Source organism: Carcharodon carcharias, chromosome 16 (assembly GCF_017639515.1).
Source record: "Carcharodon carcharias isolate sCarCar2 chromosome 16, sCarCar2.pri, whole genome shotgun sequence".
Classification (NCBI taxonomy): Eukaryota; Metazoa; Chordata; class Chondrichthyes; order Lamniformes; family Lamnidae; genus Carcharodon; species Carcharodon carcharias.
This window is the reverse complement of record NC_054482.1, coordinates 107775666-107796869: the sequence shown is the minus strand read 5'-3', so window position 1 is coordinate 107796869 and position 21204 is coordinate 107775666. Positions and strand designations below refer to the sequence as shown.

The following is a 21204-nucleotide window of genomic DNA, read 5'->3' as shown; positions in this document are numbered from 1 at the left end:
CTAGCTTTATATTCCAGATTTATTACTCGAATTTAAATTCCATCAGCTGCTGCTGTGGGATTCGAACCCATGCCCCTCGGAGAATTAGCCTGGGCTTCTGGATTACCACTGCGCCAACATATCCCTGCTCAAAAGTTGCTTTTATTTCAGTCTATCTGGAATAATTGCCGGCTGATGTACTTACAGATAATTTATTGGTGGGATGAAATAGTGAAGGGAAAGGCTGAGGCCCCATGGTGCAGCATTGGCAGTGTCGGGGCCCTGTTCTGATTGAGGGATGGGGGTGACCTGATGCCAAGAGAGGATGAGGCAGCATTTCTCTGACGGCATAAGTTGGGTTTCAAAGCCCAAAGCTGCAGTAAGAACAGAGGGCTTTAAATTCTATTGAATTACAGATCAATGAGGAGGCCCTTGTGCCTCAGTAGGTAGTGTCTCTGTCTTTAAGCCTGAAGTTCTGGGTCCAAGTCCCACTCCAGAAACTGTTGGCCACAGGAGTGTCAACCTGTAGAACCAAGTCATGAGCAATCAGCTAGTTAATCTTTCCAACATTCGCCCATTATTCCCCCAAGGGTAAAAATGTTGAAGAAACAAACAAACAAACAAACAAACAAACAAACAAACAAACAAACAAACAAACAAACAAAGAATAGGCCAATGACTGTCACATGAATACTTTAAGAGGAATAGCAAAATTTGTCTCCACTTCTTGTAGATTTGGGTTTCTTTCTTCAGTTTACGTAGAACACATCATGGTAGCTGAACAAAGTAGAGTTTTGAAAGCCTGCCAGCTCTTTTCTCATTAATTCTCCTCCTTAATCTTCCTATTCGTGATTACAGTAAAGTTCACGCTGCACTGGGTACAGTGGTGACATATGAGGAGACATTTTCCTGACATTTCCGCACAGTCTTTCACTAAATTTCTCTGAGCAGCTGTGGAATAGCCATCAAGATTATTGCACAGAACAGCAATTGTCAGAAACTATTAATGTATCTTCAATGGAGATGGTGGAGAGACAGGATGGTTAGTATTACTATAGAAATGTTAACATTCGCTGCAGTACTCTCACTTGGAAACTTCAATGCTCTGCCCAAAGGCAGTCTGACCCACACATGACTTCCACCATGGATATAGCAAAGAGGCAGGTCCCAAATCCACCCCAGCCAGAACAGGGATCAATTCAGATGCTGTTGGCACCAATATGATACACAGCAACTCCCACTTAAAACGAATGTTGTACTGTCCAGAGCCTTGGATCATGACAGTAGAGGCTCCAACATGTTTTCCACCTGGCTGACCAGAAATCTGTTCCATTCTTACCACCTGCCATTGGCATGTGTTGGAAGGATTTGCAGGTTGATATTCAACCTGTTTGGCCACGTTATGAATGCACCTTCCTGGGCCATCAAATCCTGGAGTGGGATGCGAACCCAGAGCTTCTAGCTCAGAGTCAGGGGCATGACTCACTGCACCACAAGTCCTTGTACTTTAAAGCTAGCCATTAATTGTTCAAGGTTTTTCCCTCTCTCCAAGGCTTTAGTTTCCCTTTTAAATGTTGATGGACATCGCTTGAATGGATACTTGTGGCAATCTCAATTTTGAAGCTTTCATTTGACCCCCAATCTCAGCTTTTTGGGGAAAGAGTTCCACATTTCCACTACCCTGTGTGCAGAAGTGCTTTCCCCATGAATGGGCTAGCTTCAAGTTGAAGGTAATGCCCCCTTGTTCTGGTCTTCCCTTGCCATATTAGGACCCTTTGTGAAACTATCTCCTCTAATCACCCCGTTGCACACTCAGTATTATGAATGAGCTTATGACCCCCTTGGCACCAATTCTCAAATCATTAGGGAAAATGTGGAATTCCCTTGGCGATGGGGGGTGGCAGTGGTGGTAGTAGTAGTTTCTGAACCTCTTCCAGAACTTTGTTGGGGGCATTTCTCCAGGATAAGAACCCATGCTGGATATCCATCCTAGTCAATCATTCATTATCTTCCCTTTCACTCTCTTTCCAGACCTTCTTAAGTTTCCACTGGATCTCCCTCAGTGTTCCTGCTCCATTTAATACAGCCCTAGTTTCTGGACCCCACCCTTCCACCCCACACAAAGTCTCTTGTCATAACTCCAAACCCTCAGGATAATTTATTCAGATACCCTAGTGTACAACAGGTGCATCCTGCACTAAGGCCCATCACCGCCATCTTTGTTGTCTTCCCCCCCCACCCCACAAAATATGGTCAGCTGTGCTTACAGCTGTCTAGTCCAAGCATTTCCTCCCTAAATCTTTCCACCTCCTTTGAGCTGCTCATGAAGATCTCATCATTGACCCAGTTCGTGGTTCTCTCTCTCTCTCTCTCATCTTTTTTTGCCTTAGAATCCATCTCCTTGACTCCAAAGTGAAATCCTTTGGGACGTCTGTCCTACAGTAAAGACAAAATATCATGACAGTTGCATTAAGCAATTGCACCCTGGTCAATGTTAATCCCTTCAACCCACATTACTCAAATGGATGATTTGGTCATTCCTGTTTGTGGGACCTTGCTGTGCACAAATTGCAATTCCATATTTCCAACATTACGACAGTGACTGCACTTCAAAAGTCCTTTGTTTGTTGTAAAGTGATTTGGGATAACCCAAGGTCATGAAGTAAGCTTTTTTTAAATGCAAGGCTTTCTTTTATCTTCTAGTCATTAACACCACCTGCCCCATCATTCCTATCTAGTACCAGGAACACATGTTAACTTCAGCTTAAACCGCCAAATAGGCAGCACAGGAATATCTCAACAATTCCCTAAACTGGAGTCCACAAACTTAAAGTCAGTAGAGACATTTGCCAGTTGGGGGGTGGGGGGTGGGGGTGGGGGAGAGCAGGTTTTGAAATTACCTCTGTGGGGGACGGGTGGGGAAAGAGAGAAGTTGAAACACCAGGAGAAAAAGTGAAGAAAGGAAAAAAAATACAAGCTGCCTGCTTTGTATTAATTAATAGTTAGTGTTGGTCCTGTCTCAGTGTCAGACACTGTCCACTCCTGAATCTCCTCTACCCTTGTCACTCTTCTCAATGATGGGTGCCTTATTGCCACAGTTTTCAGCAGTGAATCTCCTATTCACTTTCCGTGGGAGGGAAGTTTTGTTGCACCGAGTATGTTCAATTTGGACTCCTGCGTTAAAGGAAGTGCTATTATGCTGCCCCATTGAACAGATTTCTTCCCATCTTGATTCTACTTTTTTTCCCTCCTTTTCCTTACATCAGTGATTCTTCTAATGCCCTCCATCACTTCAAAAGTTTCTGGTTTCCTGGCCCTAACTGTCTCTTCTCCACCATGGATGTCCAATCCCTTTACTCCCTCACCCCCACCAGGATAGTCCAAGGGTTCTCCATTTCTTCCTTAAACAGTAGCCCAATTAGTTTCCACCACCCTCTGCTTGACTGAATTTGTGCTCACATTGAGAAACTTCTCCTTCAACTCCACTCACTTCCTCCAAATAAAAGTTGTTACTTTGAGTACCCACATGGGTACTAGCTAGGAGGAACATTCCAGTTCTACCCTCACTCACCTCTTTCTGGTGAATTGGCGACTTTATTGGTGCCAAATTGTGCTCTCATCCTGAACTGGAAAATCTCATTGACTTTGCTTCCAACTTCTACCCTTCTCTCATCTTTGAGATGGTCCATCACCAATTTCATCCTTCCTCACCTTTGGGGAATGTGTTATCAACTAATACTCACCATAAGCCCACTAACTCTCAACTACAGTGACTATACCTGCTCACACCCCACTGCTCGTCAGGACTCTATTCCAATCTCCTAGCTTCTCAGTCTCTCTCTCATCTGTTCTAATGATGCATCTTTCATAATATTAGTTCCGATTGGTCTCCCTTTTTCCTCAACCAAGGATTTTCCCCTCACCATAATTGACCGTGTCCAATCTATTTCATGCACTTCTGCCCTCACCCCTTCCCCTCCATATGATGATATGTCAGGTAGTATTTGCCAGGCTGACCAAATCCACAAGGGAAATCTGGCATTGCTATCACAATGGTTTTGCGAATTGTATTTATTATGAGGTTTGTGCACTGAATTCAAAAGTAATGAATCCACTGACACTTGAGATTTTAAAACTTAAAATCAAAACATTAACAAACACATACAAGATCAGTTACTAATAATTCCCAAAATTTCCTAATTAACCAGACTCCCAACTACACAACCCCTTTAAGGCAAAGTCCAAAATAGATTTTGAATTTATAGAGACGCTCCAGCGAGGTTACCACAAGCACCCTCTTGATAGTGGAATTCCAAAGGCTTTTAAACCAACTTTGGTTGCTGGAAAAGCAGACTTCTGTAAGTGGTTAGAGGCTTCCCCCCACCCAACCCTTCCTACCCCACCCCACCCAACCCTCCCCAAGTCTGTTTCACATGGTGTACCTTTCAGATCTCTCAGCCACCCACACAGCCTTCCATCCTTCTTTAAATATATTTCTTCCTCTTTAAATTTGTAAATCCCATTGTTCCCCCGAGTCTTTGGAATTTATTTTTCCCATAATATAAAAACCTGGAGCAGGATTTTCCCCATCGGCATGCGGTGGCAGGCCCGACACGTAAAATGACACGCGATGATATCGGATGTGTCCCCTGATGTCATCATGCGCCATCGTGACATTTCGTTTGGCAGGTGCACGCCAGAGTCAGCTGCGCGCCCGCTGAAATGTAAGTGGCCTATTAGGGCCATTAAGAAAGCAATTATTGTCATTAGCAATGCCGCCCGTCCAACCTTAAGGTTGGTGGGTAGGCGAAGAGCCCAAGCGGCCTTCGTGTTATTCAGGAAACCTCATCCGTGCGTGCGCAAAGGAGCACTAGGCCTCACCTCTCCCTTCTCCCCCACAGCTAACGCTGAGCGCTACAGGCTACGTATTACTCCGGGTGGGCCAAAATGGCAGCACAGAGCCAATCACGGACGGTGATCAGCTCCATGCCTGCCCCGGCCCTGCTCGCTAGAGCAAAATTCATGGGTCTTATGTTGTCATTATCGTCAGTAATTTTTGGGGAGAAAAAACATAATAACCTTGCCCTATTTATTTTGCCAGTTATAAAACCCTTATGTCTTTGAAAATCAAACACCTCTCCACTCATCTTAAAATGCAAATTTCATTCACCCCTTATCTATCTGCCGAACTTACCCGTTATCTCATTAGCATTTCAATGTTTTTTTAAAAAAAAACTTAAAACTCTTGATAATTTCAACGTTGCAGTCTATCCGTCTAATTTAATTAAATTAGCCACACTGAACCACATGCATGTCTACTTTATAATATCCACAATATTATGAAAAATGATAGTTTCATGACACCTCCCAGAACCATGATGGGGTTCCCCTTGTCCTCACTGTCCACCCCACAGTCTCTGTATTCAATGGAGCATCCTTTGCCATTTCTGCCAGCTCTGGCATGATGTCACCAAACATCTTCCCCTCCCCTTCCAGCATTCCAAAGAGACCACTCCACTGGTCCCATTCCTATCATCCCCAGCAACCCCTCCCTTTCCTCCAGCACCACATGGACTGCAGAGGTTCAAGGCAGCAGCTCACCACCTCCTTCTCAAAGGCAATTAGGGATGGGCAATAAATGCTAGCCCAGCCAGTGACACCTAAATGCCATGAATGAATTTAAAAAGTACCTTTCCATGCAAGCACAGGAAGTGCAACACCTGCTCTTTTACCTCCTCCCCTCTCACCATCCAAGGCCCTAACCACTCCTTCCAAGTGAAACAGTGCATTATTGGTATTACGCTTAAGTTGATGCACTATATTAGCTGCTCACAATGTGGTCTCTCCTACATTGGAGAGATCAAACATGGGCTTGGTGACTGCTTTGTGGGACACCTCTGTTCAGTCAGCAAGCACAATGCTGAGCTTCCACTCATTTTAATTCTTCACCTTGCTCCCACTCCAACACCTCTGTCCTTGGCCTGCAACTCAATGCAAACTTGGATAACAGAACTTCATTTCTCAATTAGCCATTTTACAGCCTTCTCAGACTCAAAATTGAGTTCATCAGTTTTAGATCAACCTCAGCGCACATTTTGTTTTAATTTCTCTTTGCTGATTTGGTTCCCCCTCATTTCTCTTACTTCCTTTGCTTTCAGCTATTCAGGATCCTGCCATTCACACCTCCGAGACATGTCTTTGGTTTCTTTCCTTGCCCCCTTACCACTTCCTTTGGCGTTTGCACCATGAAGCATTTTGTCACTTCATCTCTCCTGCCCTCCACCCTATCACAGACCTTGCCTTTTGTCCTCTTTTCCACCCACCCAATGCGCAAAAACCCATTACATATCTAACGTCTTCCAGTTCTGATGAAAGGTCACAGACCTGAAACGTTAACGGTTTCTCTCTCCACAGGTGTGGCCTGGCCTGCAGAGAACTTCCAACCTTTTCTGTTTATATTAAATCTCATTCGCTTGATTTCTGTAATTGCAGCAAGGCCAAGTTTACTGATGCACTCACTGCCCACGACATCCCAGGCAACTGCCTTCATCAAAGATGGTGCAGACCAAACTCAGCTGGAGCATAGTTCCAACTTGAACTGCAAACAATGAAAAGCATATCCTCTTCCCTAGGAAATAATGGTCCTTTTCCAAAAAGTATTGTTAATATTTAAGCAGATTGTGCATCAGATAATTATTGCACAAGATTGTGATGGTTCTGCATTTAATCATTAAGATATTACTGCAAAGCAGATCTTTTCTGCTTTTGACAATTTAAATTGAGGGTGCAGCTTTAGTCTGTATCTAATCTGTGTTGTATCTTTCCTGGGAACAATATACAGGGCAGCTTCCCGTGTGTCCAACTGGTGCTGTAAATGCACATCTGAGGGCTCATGGGAAAGACAGAGGTGTCAGGAGAGGGGCAGTGAGCAAGAGGGCATCAAATGGGAGGCAGTGAGGGCTCGAGAGCGGGACAGTGAGTGAGAGGTGGCAAGAGCCCAGGCCAGTGGCAGACAGGGTGACACCAGTGCTAACCAGTATTGGCACCAGTTGACAGGTGCAATGACATCAGCAGCAAGGAGAAGCTGCACATGTGCCAGCAGACACAGTGGGTGACAAGTGCATGTGCACACCTGTTCCTGTTCCATGTCAGGAGTTCCAGGGTTGTGGGAAAACTGTCAATTTGGCTCACTCAAATCAACAACCAAGTTGTGTCAATTCTTTGAATGATTTAATAACACTGAGAAACTAAGGCTGGGTTTGCACAGATCTGTAATATCTTCCAGAAAATGCCACATGCAAGTGAGTACTCTAATAGGTAATTGGTTTATTGAAAAATCAAATCACCATGGCAGCAGGTGTCAATTAAAGCAAATAATCATAATTCATACATTTATAGGCAAAATAATAAAAAGATTTCACAATCATGAAAACATTGCAGTTTACAACCTATTGCAATATGTTAAATTGGAGGGAAGATGACTCATATGTTTACAAGAAATGTTACTATAATAAATAATTTTAAACTGCTTTGAGCTTGTTAACCAATAAGATAAGACCTCTTAATACTGATTTGACCATTAAGTGTTTGAAATGAATGTGATCCAATTGGGTCCGGATGTCATTAACAGGTAATCTTTATCCATATTAAATCAGGATCAGTTGGCATGCACACTTATCTTTTATCACTTATTTGTCTGTTCCCTGTCTACATCAGTGAAATTGTTCTCAAATTGCTACTCAAAGTAATTACTTGTTTCTTAAAAGCATCATTAAAGCCGTCTACAAAGGCAGCAATTTCATATTATAGGGTATTACATGATGTTATAAATTAGATCGGACTGAGGTGTCTGATGATTAACTCATTTGAAAAGGCGCCCTTCAACCAAAGTGTAAGAATCACTGGCGTTATCTACCCCATCCCTCCCCCAAAAGAGTATCATTCATAATTTGATGTCGCTTCGTGTTCCCTGCCCACTGTCAAAATTAATCACAAAATCGCGCATGAACTTTCTTATCTGCAACTGTTTATGAAAAAGAGAAATTCCTAAATTAGCAAACTAAAAACACATTTCTGAAAATAGGCAAAATCATTTCTAAAAAAAAAAGGTTCAATGGTACAGGAGCCCTCGCGCGGAAACGCTGTTTGAATGATCGGAATGCTCGTTGGGGACAGAACTTCAGTTTTAGAAGTCGGAAGAGGAAAGTAAAAAGGCTTTTTATTTTTGTTTCGGTAACATCAGAAACTGCCCTCCCCACTGCCCCCCCCTGGCAGCACATTGCCGGAGCTCACCTCAAACAGCTGGGGGATCTGCCTCTTGGAGAGGTAATCCTTCGCCTCGGCTGCGTTCATTGTCTCCAGACGCTCGCTGCTTTACCTGTGATGTATGCTGGTGGGGACGGGTACTCAGGTGCAAGGCAAAAACAGTCTACCAATCTTCCAAGCAAACAGCTTCCTCCTTCCTAATTTGCTCCGTCGGCTGTTTCTGCACATCCTTTTATATTAACCCTCCCTCTTCCCCCACCTCCCGAGCCTTAACGGTGTGAAGGAACCGCCTCCCTGATCGGCTGTTCAGCTCCTGGGCTTCCGCAATAAACCATTTGGCTTTTATCCTTGATGATAGATACACGATGCAAAGCCGGTTAATGGGTGCGACCGAGCTTCCTTTGAAAGACACACAATGAAGACACTGTCTAAATGATATCATGTTAGCAGTGTAGAATTCTGATGATTACATTAGACACAAACTAATATATATATCTTTTTACAGACTATGGAGTCTTCTTTCACCAAAGGTCCCTGAGACCAGCTTTGTTAACACTGTCCAGGGATATTTAATTAAAGATTATTCACAGATCCAATACTCCCCCAATTAGATAATTCTGTGTTTACCCAAAATTGTCTAACACAACATTTACATAGTGCCCTTGATAGGAATTGCAGAAAATGAAACCTCATGGTGTAGGGGGCAACATATTGGCATAGGCTAGCTAACAGGAAGCAGAGAGTTGGCATCAATGGGTCTTTTTCTGGTTGGCAGGATGTGACGAGTGGTGTGCCACAGGGATCAGGGCTGGGGCCTCAACTTCTTACAGTTTATATAAATGACTTGGATGAAGGGACCGAAGGAATGGTGGCTAAATTTGCTGATGATGCAAAGATAAGTAGCAAAGTAAGTTGTAACAAGGATGAAAGGAGACTACAAAGTGACAGAGATAAGTTGAGTGGGCAAAGATCTGGCAAATGGAGTATAATGTGGGCAAATGTGAAATTGTTCAGTTTGGCAGGAAGAATAAAAAAGAAGCTTAATATCCGTTGTGAGGTGGCCGAGTTGTGCTATTAATGATAGAGTTGATCAGCAGACACTTCTTGGGAGGAAACATTAAGTTTATTTACAATATACTCAGTAGCAACTACCCGTGTGCTTTCAGCTCCAACTCTATCTCTACACTGACTCTTAGGGAGTCCCTGCTACTTTCCTATTGGTTACTACAGATCACGTGACCTGCCTAACGAATATTATTCTTAATAATGCATTACACGCTAAATAAAACCATAATTACCACATTATCTAAATGGTGAGAGATTGCAGAGCTCTGAGATGCAGAGGGATCTGGGTGTCCTAGTGCATGAATCACAAAAGGTTAGTGTGCAAGTACAGCAGGTAATTAGGAAAGTTAATAGAATGTTATCATTTATTGTGAGGGGAATTGATTACAAAAGTAGGAAGGTTATGCTTCAATTGTATGGGGCATTGGTGAGACCACATCTGGAGTATTGTGTGTAGTACTGGTCTTTTTGTTTGAGGAAAGATGTAAATGCATTAGAAATGGTTCAGAGGAGGTTTACTAGCCTAATACCAGGAATGGATGGGCTGTCTTATGAGGAAAGGCTGGACAGGTCAGGCTTGTATCCACTGGAATTTAGAAGAGTAAGAGGTGACTTAATTGAAACCTTTAGGATCCTGAGGGATGTTGACAAGAGTGGACGTGGAGAGGATGTTTCCTCTTGTGGGAGAATCTAGAACTAGGAGTCACTGTTTAAAATAAGGGGCTGATCATTTAAGTTAGAGATGAGGAGAATTTTTTACTCTCAGAGGGTTGTGAGTCTTTGGAACTCTCTTCATCAAAAGGCAGTGGAAGAAGAGTCCTTGAATATTTTTAAGGCAGAGGTGGATAGATTCTTGATTAACAAGGGGGTGAAAGATTATCGGGGATAGGCAGGAATGTGGGGTTGACGTTACAATCAGATCAGCCATGATCTTATTGAAAGGCAGAGAAGGCTCGAGGGGCCGAGTGGCCTACTCCTGCTCCCAATTCGTATGTTCATAACAGGAGCCAGCCATTTAGCCCATTGATTCTGTTCCACCATTCGGTGAGATCATGGCTGATCTGTGAACTAGTTCCATGTGCCCAGTTTTGCCCCATATCCCTTAATACCTATACTAATAAGAATCTTGTCAAGCTCAGTTTTAAAATTAACAATGGACCTACCATCAATTCCCATTTGTTGAAAAGTGGTCCAAATTTCTATCACCTTTTGTAAAACTGTTCCCTAATTTCACTCCTGAAAAGTCTGGCTCTAATTTTTAGACTCTGCCCCCCTTGTCTTCTCCAATCAGTGGAAATAGTTTCTCTCTATCAACCCCTTTCTGGTCCTCTGAATACCTTGAAATCTTTGATCAAATCTTCAAATCATAACCTTCTGAATTCCAGGTAATATAAACCTAGATTGTGTAATCTTTCCTTGTAATTTAACACTTGAAGTCTAGGAACCATTCTGGTAAGTCTACCCTGCACTCCTCCAGTGTCAATATATTCTTTCTAAGATGTGGTGGCTAGAACTGCTCACAGTGCTGGAGCAGGGGCTTAAGCAGGGCTTTGTATAGCTAAAGAATGACTTCCACAGTATTTATATGGCTAGTCCACCAGCGGGATGAGGTTTCATGTAGGGTTTAAAAAACTTTAATAAAGTTTGAGTGAAATTTATTAACATGTCCCATCTTGTGTGACATTGTCACATGAGGGGGACATGTTAAAGATTTTTTTTTCTATTTTTAACACAGCTGTCAGCGATCTCCCTGAGGCTGCACTTAGCCTCAGGGAGATGTGCACATGCGTGAAAGAGTGCACTCTCGCATTTGGAGAATCCCACCCGCCCCGGCCCACACAGGGAGCGCATAGCGCTTCCCACCGGGCGTCACGCTGGGCGGGCCTGAATTGACCCGCCCACGTAAAATGGCGGTGGGGCCCACTTCTCTGGCGGGGATTGGCTCCCCGCCCACTGGAGATTGGGTTGGGCCCGTCTGCCCGACAGGCAGAAAATTCTGCCCTTTGAGTATAATTTTATGGTCCCCTGCTGGAGGGTTTGCAGAATGTGCTGGGGGTGGGGGGGGGGGGGGCAGTAAAATTCTCTGGTGGTCCTTATGCTGCCCACCCACCTTCCTCCAGTCTATCTGCAATTATATGTGGGTGTGTCTTAGGGAGGCCCACCCATCCTCAGCACAATTGAGGCCTTTAAGTACGGACTGCTTGTTTTCAAAGGATGTGGGTTTCGCTGCCGAGGCCAGCATTTACTGCCCATCCCTAACTGCCCTTGAGGAGGCGATGGTGAGCCGCTTCCTTGAATCACTGCAGTCCATGTGGTGTAGGTACACCCACACTGGTGATAAGGAGGGAGTTCCAAGGTTCTGACCCAGCAACAGCGAAGGAACGGCCGATATATTTCCGAGTCAGGATGGTGAGTGGCTTGGAGGGGAACTTGCAGATGGTGTTGTTCACACACATCTGCTGGCATTGTCCTTCTAGGTAGTAGAGGTTATGGGTTTGGAAGGTGCTGTCGAAAGAGCCCTGGTGAGTTGCTGCAGTGCATCTTGGAGCAGGTACCCACTGCTATTGTGCACCGATGTTGGAGGGAGTGAATGTTTAAAGTGGTGGATGAGGTGCCAATCTAGTGGGCTGCTTTGTCCTGGATGGTGTCGAGTCTCTTGAGTGTTGTGGGAGCTGCACTCGTCCAGGATAATGGAGAGTATTCCATCACACTCCTGACTTGTGCCTTGTAGATAGTGGACAGGCCTTGCTGAGTCAGGAAGTGAGTTACTCGTCGCACGATTCCTAGCCTCTGACCTGCTCTTGTAACCACAGTATTTATATGGCTAGTCCAGTTCAGTTTCTGGTCAATGGTAACCCCCAGGATGTTGATAGTGGGGGATTCAGTGATGGTAATGCCATTGAACGTCAAAGGGTGATGGTTAGATTCTCTCTTGTTTGAGATGGTCATTGCCTGGTATTTGCGTGGCACGAATGTTACTTGCCACTTATCACCCCTAGTCCAGGTCTTGCTGCATATGGGCATAGGATTGCTTCAGTATCTGTGGAGTCGCAAATGATGCTGAACATTGTGCAATCATCAGTGAACATCCTCACTTCTGATCTTATGATGGAAAGAAGGTCATTGATGAAGCAGCTGAAGGTGGTTGGGCCGAGGACACTACCCTGAGGAACTCCTGCAGTGATGTCCCGGGACTGAGATGATTGATCTCCAACAACCACAACCATCTTCCTTTGTGCTAGGTATGACTCCAACCAGTGGAGAGATTTCCCCCTATACCCCTTTACTCCAATTTTATTAGGGCTCCTTGATGCAGCTTCCTGCCCTGCTGCAATTTTTGGGCCAAAGATGGGGTGAAATTTGGAGATCACTCCGGGAAAGGGCAGGGGTGAGGAAGAAAAGTCACCGGATCCCATTACAGACTGGGCATGCCACAAAGAGCAACCCTCTCCCCCTCCACCAAACCTCCCCTCGGGTACTCCACCCCGGCCTGGCCTTGCCATCGTAACTTCCATTCCCTTCTCCCCTTGGGCCTCCCCACCCTTTCCCCTGGCATGAGGACCTGCGAGACCCTGGTCTTGGAGGGTCCTGCACTTAGAATCTGGGGATTTTTTTCCCTGATACCCAGCAGTGGCCACCGATCCTGTTAGTGCCTCAGGGACTATAGCTACGCTGGCCAATCAGATGGTCGACAGCTCTCTGAGGTGGGTCTTCCTCCCAGCTGAGGGACAGAAGATCCCCTCTCCAGCCAATCAACATTCCTCAAAGTGATAGGTGGCTGCGGGGCTGCCGGCATCAGCAGGGAGGTGTTTCCAGGCAACACTTCAGGTGGTGGGTTAGGCAACGCTACCATCAGAAAAATTCTGCCCATATGTTAAACACGATCATATTATGATTGCTTTTAAATAAATATTTACACATGTTTAGGCAGTTCACTATGTCTTGCTCATTATTCATTATTAACTTTAATAATTTAATGGTTCAAGAAGGTAGCTCAACGCCACCTTCTCAAGGGCAACTAGGGATGAGCAATAAATGCTGGCCCAGCCAGTGAAGCCCACATCCTGTGAATGAATTTAAAAAAAAGCAAAAAAATGTTAAATATGGTCCACTTGTTGGTTCTAGGCCATATTAAGCTGAATTTTTCTGGTCAGGTTGCAATCCCCACATTAGCCTTGATTCCATTTGGGAACCTGGAAGTGGTCATCTGGCATCGGGCACCATCTCCCCGGAGGTGTATGAAGAAGCCTCTTCTGGGAACCCTGTGCAATTAAAGACCAGGGGATGGATGAACCAGGGAAGCAGGAGGACCAATTGAAAGACCTACAATGGTGTCTGGCTGGAGAGGTGGACACTGCTGAGGAGGGCAGGAGTCCGGGAGGGTATCTCAAAATGGAGATGATATCTGCAGGATTGGGAAAAATTAAGAACCACCCATGGACCAGAATTTTCGGGTCGGCGAGCGGAGGGGCGGGGTCCTCTCGCCGACCCGTAAAATGTCGCGCGGTGACACGGGCACGTGTCCCGACATCACCGCGTGTCATTCGGACCTTGAGTTCGGCGCACACGCAGCCGACTCTGGTGTGCGCCTGCCAAACTGTCAAAGGCCTGTTAAGGCCATTTAAACACCAATTAAGCTCATTAACTGTCCAACCAGGCAGCCTTTGCATTTCTCATGAAATCTCATCCATGGGCGGGACGAGGTTAAAATGAAGGTTTTTAAAGTTTAATAAAAATTTTTAATAAAAATCTATGACATCTTTGGCAATCTCACCTTTGACTCCACCTGTCACTGGCCCTCTATCCAGCTCCACCTGTGCCAGCCCCCCTCCACCAGCTTATATTTCACCTCATTTCTATATTCCCTCAGTTCTGATGAAGAGTCATACGGACTCGAAACGTTAACTGTGTTCCTCTCCACAGATGCTGTCAGACCTGCTGAATTTTTCCAGCTATTTTTATTTTTGTTGAACTCATTATTGAGTACAGAAAGCTGTAGAGTGCCCAGTTGAAAGATGAGCTGCTAATCTTCAAGCTTGTATTGAGCTTTGTTTGAACATTGTAGCAGAGTAAGGACCAAAAGTAGCCACCTGTAGACTGAACTAAATGGTCCCGTAAACATTGGGTTTGTAGCTCTACGATATCTAACTTGTAATGATGGTAGACAACCAGGCAACTAACAACAGTAGAAGGCTCCCTAATCAACGATGGCAGATCCCAGCCTGTGATTTAGCACAGTCTTCAACACAAATCACTAATGAAAATATCTACTTTGCCTTCTGCCAAGGCCCTCACCATCCTAGATGCCAGGATCCAGCCAATTTGATTCAACAAGTGACAGTGCAGCCATTTCCCCTTAATTTTCAATGGCATCAACATTGCTAAATGCCCTACCATCTTGGCATCACCAGTGACCAGAAATGTAACTGAACCAGTGCAGGGTGAGAAACTTCAGTTATGAAGATAGATTGAAGAGGTTGGGGCTGTTCTGCTTGGAGGGGAGAAGGCCAAGAGGAGATTTGATAGAGGTGTGCAAAATCATGAGGGGGCTGGGTAGAGTAGATGGGGAAAAACTGTTCCCGCTCGTAAAAGGATCGAGAACGAGAGCACACAGGTTTAAAGTGACTTGCAAAAGAGGCAAATGTGACGTGAGAAAAGCCTTTCTCACACAGCGAGTGGTTTGGGCCTGGAATGCATGGTCTGGAAGTGTGGTGGAGGCAGATTCAATTGAGGCATTCATGAGGGCACATGATGATTATTTGAACAGAAACAATGTGCAAGGGTATGGGGAAAGGGCAGTTTGCAGCCAGCAAAGTCCCACAAACATCAAATAATTGGGAGAAATGTTGGCCAGGAGACCAGGTAATGCCCGCTTTTCTTTCAAATGGCATGGGAACTTCTTGTTCCACTTGAAAAGCTCCATTGAACAACACCACCCTCCCCCCCACCCCCCCCGCCACCGAAGGACCTCACACCCAGTGATGCAGCAATTCTCTTAGATATCAGTCTAGATTATCTGCTGATGTCTGGGGTTGGCATGGGTCCAATCCCATCTGACTCAGCAGCACCAGCGCTATCATCTACGCCAAGCTGACCCTTATCTGTTTGTTTGAGAGGGTTTTTTTTCTGGTTGCAATTTGCCAATTTCTAGCGTTGACAAATACATTCAGACCCACACAAACACACGAGGGAGCGAGAAATCGCTTTGAGCCGGCTTTCAGGTGTGCTAGCCCCAGTGCTAGCACTGTGTAGCCAATCACGTAGATGCAACGAAGGCCCCAAACTTGGTCCTCCTCTAACTAACATGACATGGGAGGGTCACTGTCGCTATTTGTGCGACTCGTTGGCCAATGGTCAATACTGAGCATTGCTATTGTCATTTAAAGGGGAAGATGTGCTTCAGCTGAAGGTAACTAGAACTGAGAATTATGGACACTGGAAGCAGCAGGAACTATGAATGTTGCCCAACATCCCCCACCCCCCCCCACACCCAACACCCCCCCCACCCACCCCCCCACCCCCCGTTTGATGGAGGAGATTGGCAGAAAGAGGAAGATGTTCAATCCACCAGGTCTATAAGAGGATATCAAGGCAAGTTGCCTGATACAAGTGACACAGGTGACCAGGGCCAAAACCAGTGGCCAAAGCACTGTCCACACTCGCCGCCAGGGAATGGCCACAATGCAGGAACAAGGCCAACTAAGATGGTCACTGGACTAATAGGGGTGGATGTGGGTGTGGGGGTGGTGGTGGTGGTGGGTGTGGGTGTGGGGGTGGTGGGGTGGTGGGGGTGGTGGGGTTGGTAGGAGTGGGGGTGGGGGTGGGGGTGGTGGGAGTGGTGGGTGTGGGGGTGGTGGTGGTGGTGGGCGTGGGGGTGGTGGGTGTGGGGGTGTGGTGGGGGTGGAGGTGGCGGGGGTGGTGGTGGGGGTGGTGTTGGGGATAGTGGGGGTGGTGGGTGTGGGGGTGGGGGTGGTGATGGGGGTATTGGGGGTGGTGGGTGTGTGGGTGGGGATGGTGGGATGGGTGTGGGGGTGGTGGGTGTGGGTGTGGGTGTGGTGTGGGTGTGGGTGTGATGTGAGGGGTGGTGAGGTTGGTGGGGGTGGGTGTGGGTGTGGTGTGGGTGTGGGGGTGATGGTGGTTGGTGTGGTGGGGGTGGTGGGAGTGGGTGTGGGGGTGGGTGTGGTGTGGGTGTGGGGGTGATGGTGGTTGGTGTGGTGGGGGTGGTGGGAGTGGGTGTGGGGGTGGGGGTGGTGGGGGTGTGGTGGGGGTGCGGGTGGTGGGGGTGGTGGGGTTGGTGGGAGTGGGGGTGGGGGTGGGTGTGGGTGTGGGGGGTGGTGGGGGTGGTGGGTGTGGGGGTGGTGGTGGTGGTGGGCGTGGGGGTGGTGGGTGTGGGGGTGTGGTGGGGGTGGAGGTGGTGGGGGTGGTGGTGAGGGTGGTGATGGGGATAGTGGGGGTGGTGGGTGTGTGGGTGGGGGTGGTGGGATGGGTGTGGTGGTGGTGGGTGTGGGTGTGGGTGTGGTGTGGGTGTGGGTGTGATGTGAGGGGTGGTGGGGTTGGTGGGGGTGGGTGTGGGTATGGGTGTGGGTGTGGGTGTGATGTGGGGGGTGGTGGGGGTGGTGGGGGTGGGTGTGGGTGTGGGTGTGGGTGTGATGTGGGGGGTGGTGGGGGTGGTGGGGGTGGGTGTGGGTGTGGGTGTGGGTGTGATGTGGGTGTGGGTGTGATGTGGGGGTTGGTGGGAGTGGGGGTGGGTGTGGGTGTGGGTGTGGGGGGTGGTGGGGGTGGTGGGGGTGGGTGTGGGTGTGGGTGTGGGTGTGGGTGGTGGTGGGGGTGGTGGGGGTGGTGGGGGTGGGTGTGGGTGTGGGTGTGGGTGTGGGGGTGGTGGGGGTGGTGGGGGTGGGTGTGGGGGGGTGGTGGGGGTGGTGGGGGTGTGGGTGTGGGTGTGGGGGTGGGTGTGGGGGTGTGGGGGGTGGTTGGGTGTGGGTGTGGGGGGTGGTGGGGGTGGTGGGGGTGGGTGTGGGTGTGGGTGTGGTGTGGGTGTGGGTGTGATGTGGGGGGTGGTGGGGGTGGGGGTGGGTGTGGGTGTGGGTGTGGTGTGGGTGTGGGTGTGATGTGGGGGTTGGTGGGAGTGGGGGTGTGGGTGGGTGTGGGTGTGGGTGTGGGTGTGGTGTGGGTGTGGGTGTGGTGTGGGTGTGGGTGTGGTGTGGGTGTGGGTGTGATGTGGGGGGTGGTGGGTGTGGTGTGGGTGTGGGTGTGATGTGGGGGGTGGTGGGTGTGGTGTGGGTGTGGGTGTGATGTGGGGGGTGGTGGGTGTGGGTGTGGGTGTGGGTGTGATGTGGGGGGTGGTGGGTGTGGGTGTGGGTGTGGGTGTGGGTGTGGGGGGTGGTGGGGGTGGTGGGGGTGGGTGTGGGTGTGATGTGGGGGGTGGTGGGTGTGAGTGTGGGTGTGGTGTGGGTGTGGGTATGGGTGTGGGGGGTGGTGGGTTGGTGGGGGTGGGTGTGGGTGTGGGTGTGGGTGTGGGTGGTGGTGGGGGTGGTAGGGGTGGTGGGGGTGGGTGTGGGTGTGGGTGTGGGTGTGGGGGGTGGTGGGGGTGGTGGGGGTGGGTGTGGGGGGGTGGTGGGGGTGGTGGGGGTGGGTGTGGGTGTGGGTGTGGGTGTGGGTGTGGGGGATGGTGGGTGTGGGGGATGGTGGGGGTGGGTGTGGGTGTGGGGGGTGGTGGGGATGGTGGGGGTGGGTGTGGGTGTGGGTGTGGTGTGGGTGTGGGTGTGATGTGGGGGGTGGTGGGGGTGGGGGTGGGTGTGGGTGTGGGTGTGGTGTGGGGGGTGGTGGGGGTGGTGGGGGTGGGTGTGGGTGTGGGTGTGGGTGTGGGGGATGGTGGGGGTGGGTGTGGGTGTGGGGTGTGGTGGGGGTGGTGGGGGTGGGTGTGGGTGTGGGTGTGGTGTGGGTGTGGGTGTGATGTGGGGGGTGGTGGGTGTGGGGGTGGGTGTGGGTGTGGGTGTGGTGTGGGTGTGGGTGTGATGTGGGGGTTGGTGGGAGTGGGGGTGTGGGTGTGGGTGTGGGTGTGGGTGTGGTGTGGGTGTGGGTGTGGTGTGGGTGTGGGTGTGATGTGGGGGGTGGTGGGTTTGGTGTGGGTGTGGGTGTGATGTGGGGGGTGGTGGGTTTGGTGTGGGTGTGGGTGTGATGTGGGGGGGTGGTGGGTGTGGGTGTGGGTGTGGGTGTGGGTGTGGGGGGTGGTGGGGGTGGTGGGGGTGGGTGTGGGTGTGATGTGGGGGGTGGTGGGTGTGAGTGTGGGTGTGGTGTGGGTGTGGGTATGGGTGTGGGGGGTGGTGGGGATGGTGAGGGTGGGGGTGGGTGTGGGTGTGGTGTGGGTGTGGGTATGGGTGTGGGGGGTGGTGGGGGTGGTGGGGGTGGGGGTGGGTGTGGGTATGGGTGTGGGTGTGGGGGGTGGTGGGGGTGGTGGGGGTGGGGGTGGGTGTGGGTGTGGGTGTGGGTGTGGGTGTGGGGGATGGTGGGGGTGGGTGTGGGTGTGGGGGGTGGTGGGGGTGGTGGGGGTGGGTGTGGGTGTGGGTGTGGTGTGGGTGTGGGTGTGATGTGGCGGGTGGTGGGGGTGGGGGTGGGTGTGGGTGTGGGTGTGGTGTGGGGGGTGGTGGGGGTGGTGGGGGTGGGTGTGGGTGTGGGTGTGGGTGTGGGGGATGGTGGGGGTGGGTGTGGGTGTGGGGGGTGGTGGGGGTGGTGGGGGTGGGTGTGGGTGTGGGTGTGGTGTGGGTGTGGGTGTGATGTGGGGGGTGGTGGGTGTGGGGGTGGGTGTGGGTGTGGGTGTGGTGTGGGTGTGGGTGTGATGTGGGGGTTGGTGGGAGTGGGGGTGTGGGTGTGGGTGTGAGTGTGGGTGTGGGTGTGGTGTGGGTGTGGGTGTGGTGTGGGTGTGGGTGTGGTGTGGGTGTGGGTGTGATGTGGGGGGTGGTGGGTTTGGTGTGGGTGTGGGTGTGATGTGGGGGGTGGTGGGTTTGGTGTGGGTGTGGGTGTGATGTGGGGGGGTGGTGGGTGTGGGTGTGGGTGTGATGTGGGGGGTGGTGGGTGTGGGTGTGGGTGTGGGTGTGGGTGTGGGGGGTGGTGGGGGTGGTGGGGGTGGGTGTGGGTGTGATGTGGGGGGTGGTGGGTGTGAGTGTGGGTGTGGTGTGGGTGTGGGTATGGGTGTGGGGGGGTGGTGGGGGTGGTGGGGGTGCGGGTGGGTGTGGGTGTGGTGTGGGTGTGGGTATGGGTGTGGGGGGTGGTGGGGGTGGTGGGGGTGGGGGTGGGTGTGGGTATGGGTGTGGGTGTGGGGGGTGGTGGGGGTGGTGGGGGTGGGGGTGGGTGTGGGTGTGGGTGTGGGTGTGGGTGTGGGGGATGGTGGGGGTGGGTGTGGGTGTGGGGGGTGGTGGGGGTGGTGGGGGTGGGTGTGGGTGTGGGTGTGGTGTGGGTGTGGGTGTGATGTGGCGGGTGGTGGGGGTGGGGGTGGGTGTGGGTGTGGGTGTGGTGTGGGGGGTGGTGGGGGGTGGTGGGGGTGGGTATGGGTGTGGGTGTGGGTGTGGGGGATGGTGGGGGTGGGTGTGGGTGTGGGGGGTGGTGGGGGTGGTGGGGGTGGGTGTGGGTGTGGGTGTGGTGTGGGTGTGGGTGTGATGTGGGGGGTGGTGGGTGTGGGGGTGGGTGTGGGTGTGGGTGTGGTGTGGGTGTGGGTGTGATGTGGGGGTTGGTGGGAGTGGGGGTGTGGGTGTGGGTGTGAGTGTGGGTGTGGGTGTGGTGTGGGTGTGGGTGTGGTGTGGGTGTGGGTGTGGTGTGGGTGTGGGTGTGATGTGGGGGGTGGTGGGTTTGGTGTGGGTGTGGGTGTGATGTGGGGGGTGGTGGGTTTGGTGTGGGTGTGGGTGTGATGTGGGGGGGTGGTGGGTGTGGGTGTGGGTGTGGGTGTGATGTGGGGGGTGGTGGGTGTGGGTGTGGGTGTGGGTGTGGGTGTGGGGGGTGGTGGGGGTGGTGGGGGTGGGTGTGGGTGTGATGTGGGGGGTGGTGGGTGTGAGTGTGGGTGTGGTGTGGGTGTGGGTATGGGTGTGGGGGGTGGTGGGGGTGGTGGGGGTGGGGTGGGTGTGGGTGTGGTGTGGGTGTGGGTATGGGTGTGGGGGGTGGTGGGGGTGGTGGGGGTGGGGGTGGGTGTGGGTATGGGTGTGGGTGTGGGGGGTGGTGGGGGTGGTGGGGGTGGGGGTGGGTGTGGGTATGGGTGTGGGGGGTAGTGGGGGTGGGGGTGTGGTGGGGGTGGTGGGGGTGGGGGTGGGTGTGGGTATGGGTGTGGGGGGTAGTGGGGGTGGGGGTGTGGTGGGGGTGGAGGTGGTGGGGGTGGTGGTGGGGGTGGTGATGGGGATAGTGGGGGTGGTGGGTGTGGGGGTGGGGGTGGTGATGGGGATAGTGGGGGTGGTGGGTGTGGGGGTGGGGGTGGTGATGGGGGTATTGGGGGTGGTGGGTGTATGGGTGGGGGTGGTGGGATGAGTGTGGGGGTGGTGGGTGTGGGTGTGGGTGTGGTGTGGGTGTGGGTGTGATGTGGGGGGTGGTGGGGGTGGTGGTGGGGGTGGTGGTGGTGGTGGGGTTGGTGGGGGTGGGGGTGGGGGGGGGGGTGGGTGTGGGTGTGGTGTGGGTGTGTGTGATGTGGGGGGTGGTGGGGGTGGTGGGGGTGGGGGTGGGGGTGGGTGTGGTGTGGGTGTGATGTGGGGGTTGGTGGCGGTGGGGGTGGGGGTGGGTGTGGGTGTGGGTGTGGTGTGGGTGTGGGTGTGATGTGGGGGTTGGTGGGAGTGGGGGTGGGGGTGGGGCTGGGTGTGGGTGTGGATGTGGGTGTGGGTGTGGGTGTGATGTGGGGGGTGGTGGGTGTGGGGGGTGGTG

At 51.1% G+C, this 21204-nt stretch overlaps 1 protein-coding gene across 1 annotated transcript in view; it reads right to left on the bottom strand.

Annotated features, from left to right (window-relative positions):
- ak5 (adenylate kinase 5) overlaps positions 1–8480 on the bottom strand; it is a 79496-nt gene extending 71016 nt beyond the window's left edge. The window contains exon 1 of the mRNA XM_041208296.1: positions 8272–8480. Coding sequence (XP_041064230.1) covers positions 8272–8331 — 60 coding nt within the window. The 5' untranslated portion in view covers positions 8332–8480. The remainder of the gene's footprint in view (positions 1–8271) is intronic.
- Positions 8481–21204: the final 12724 nt, after the last annotated feature.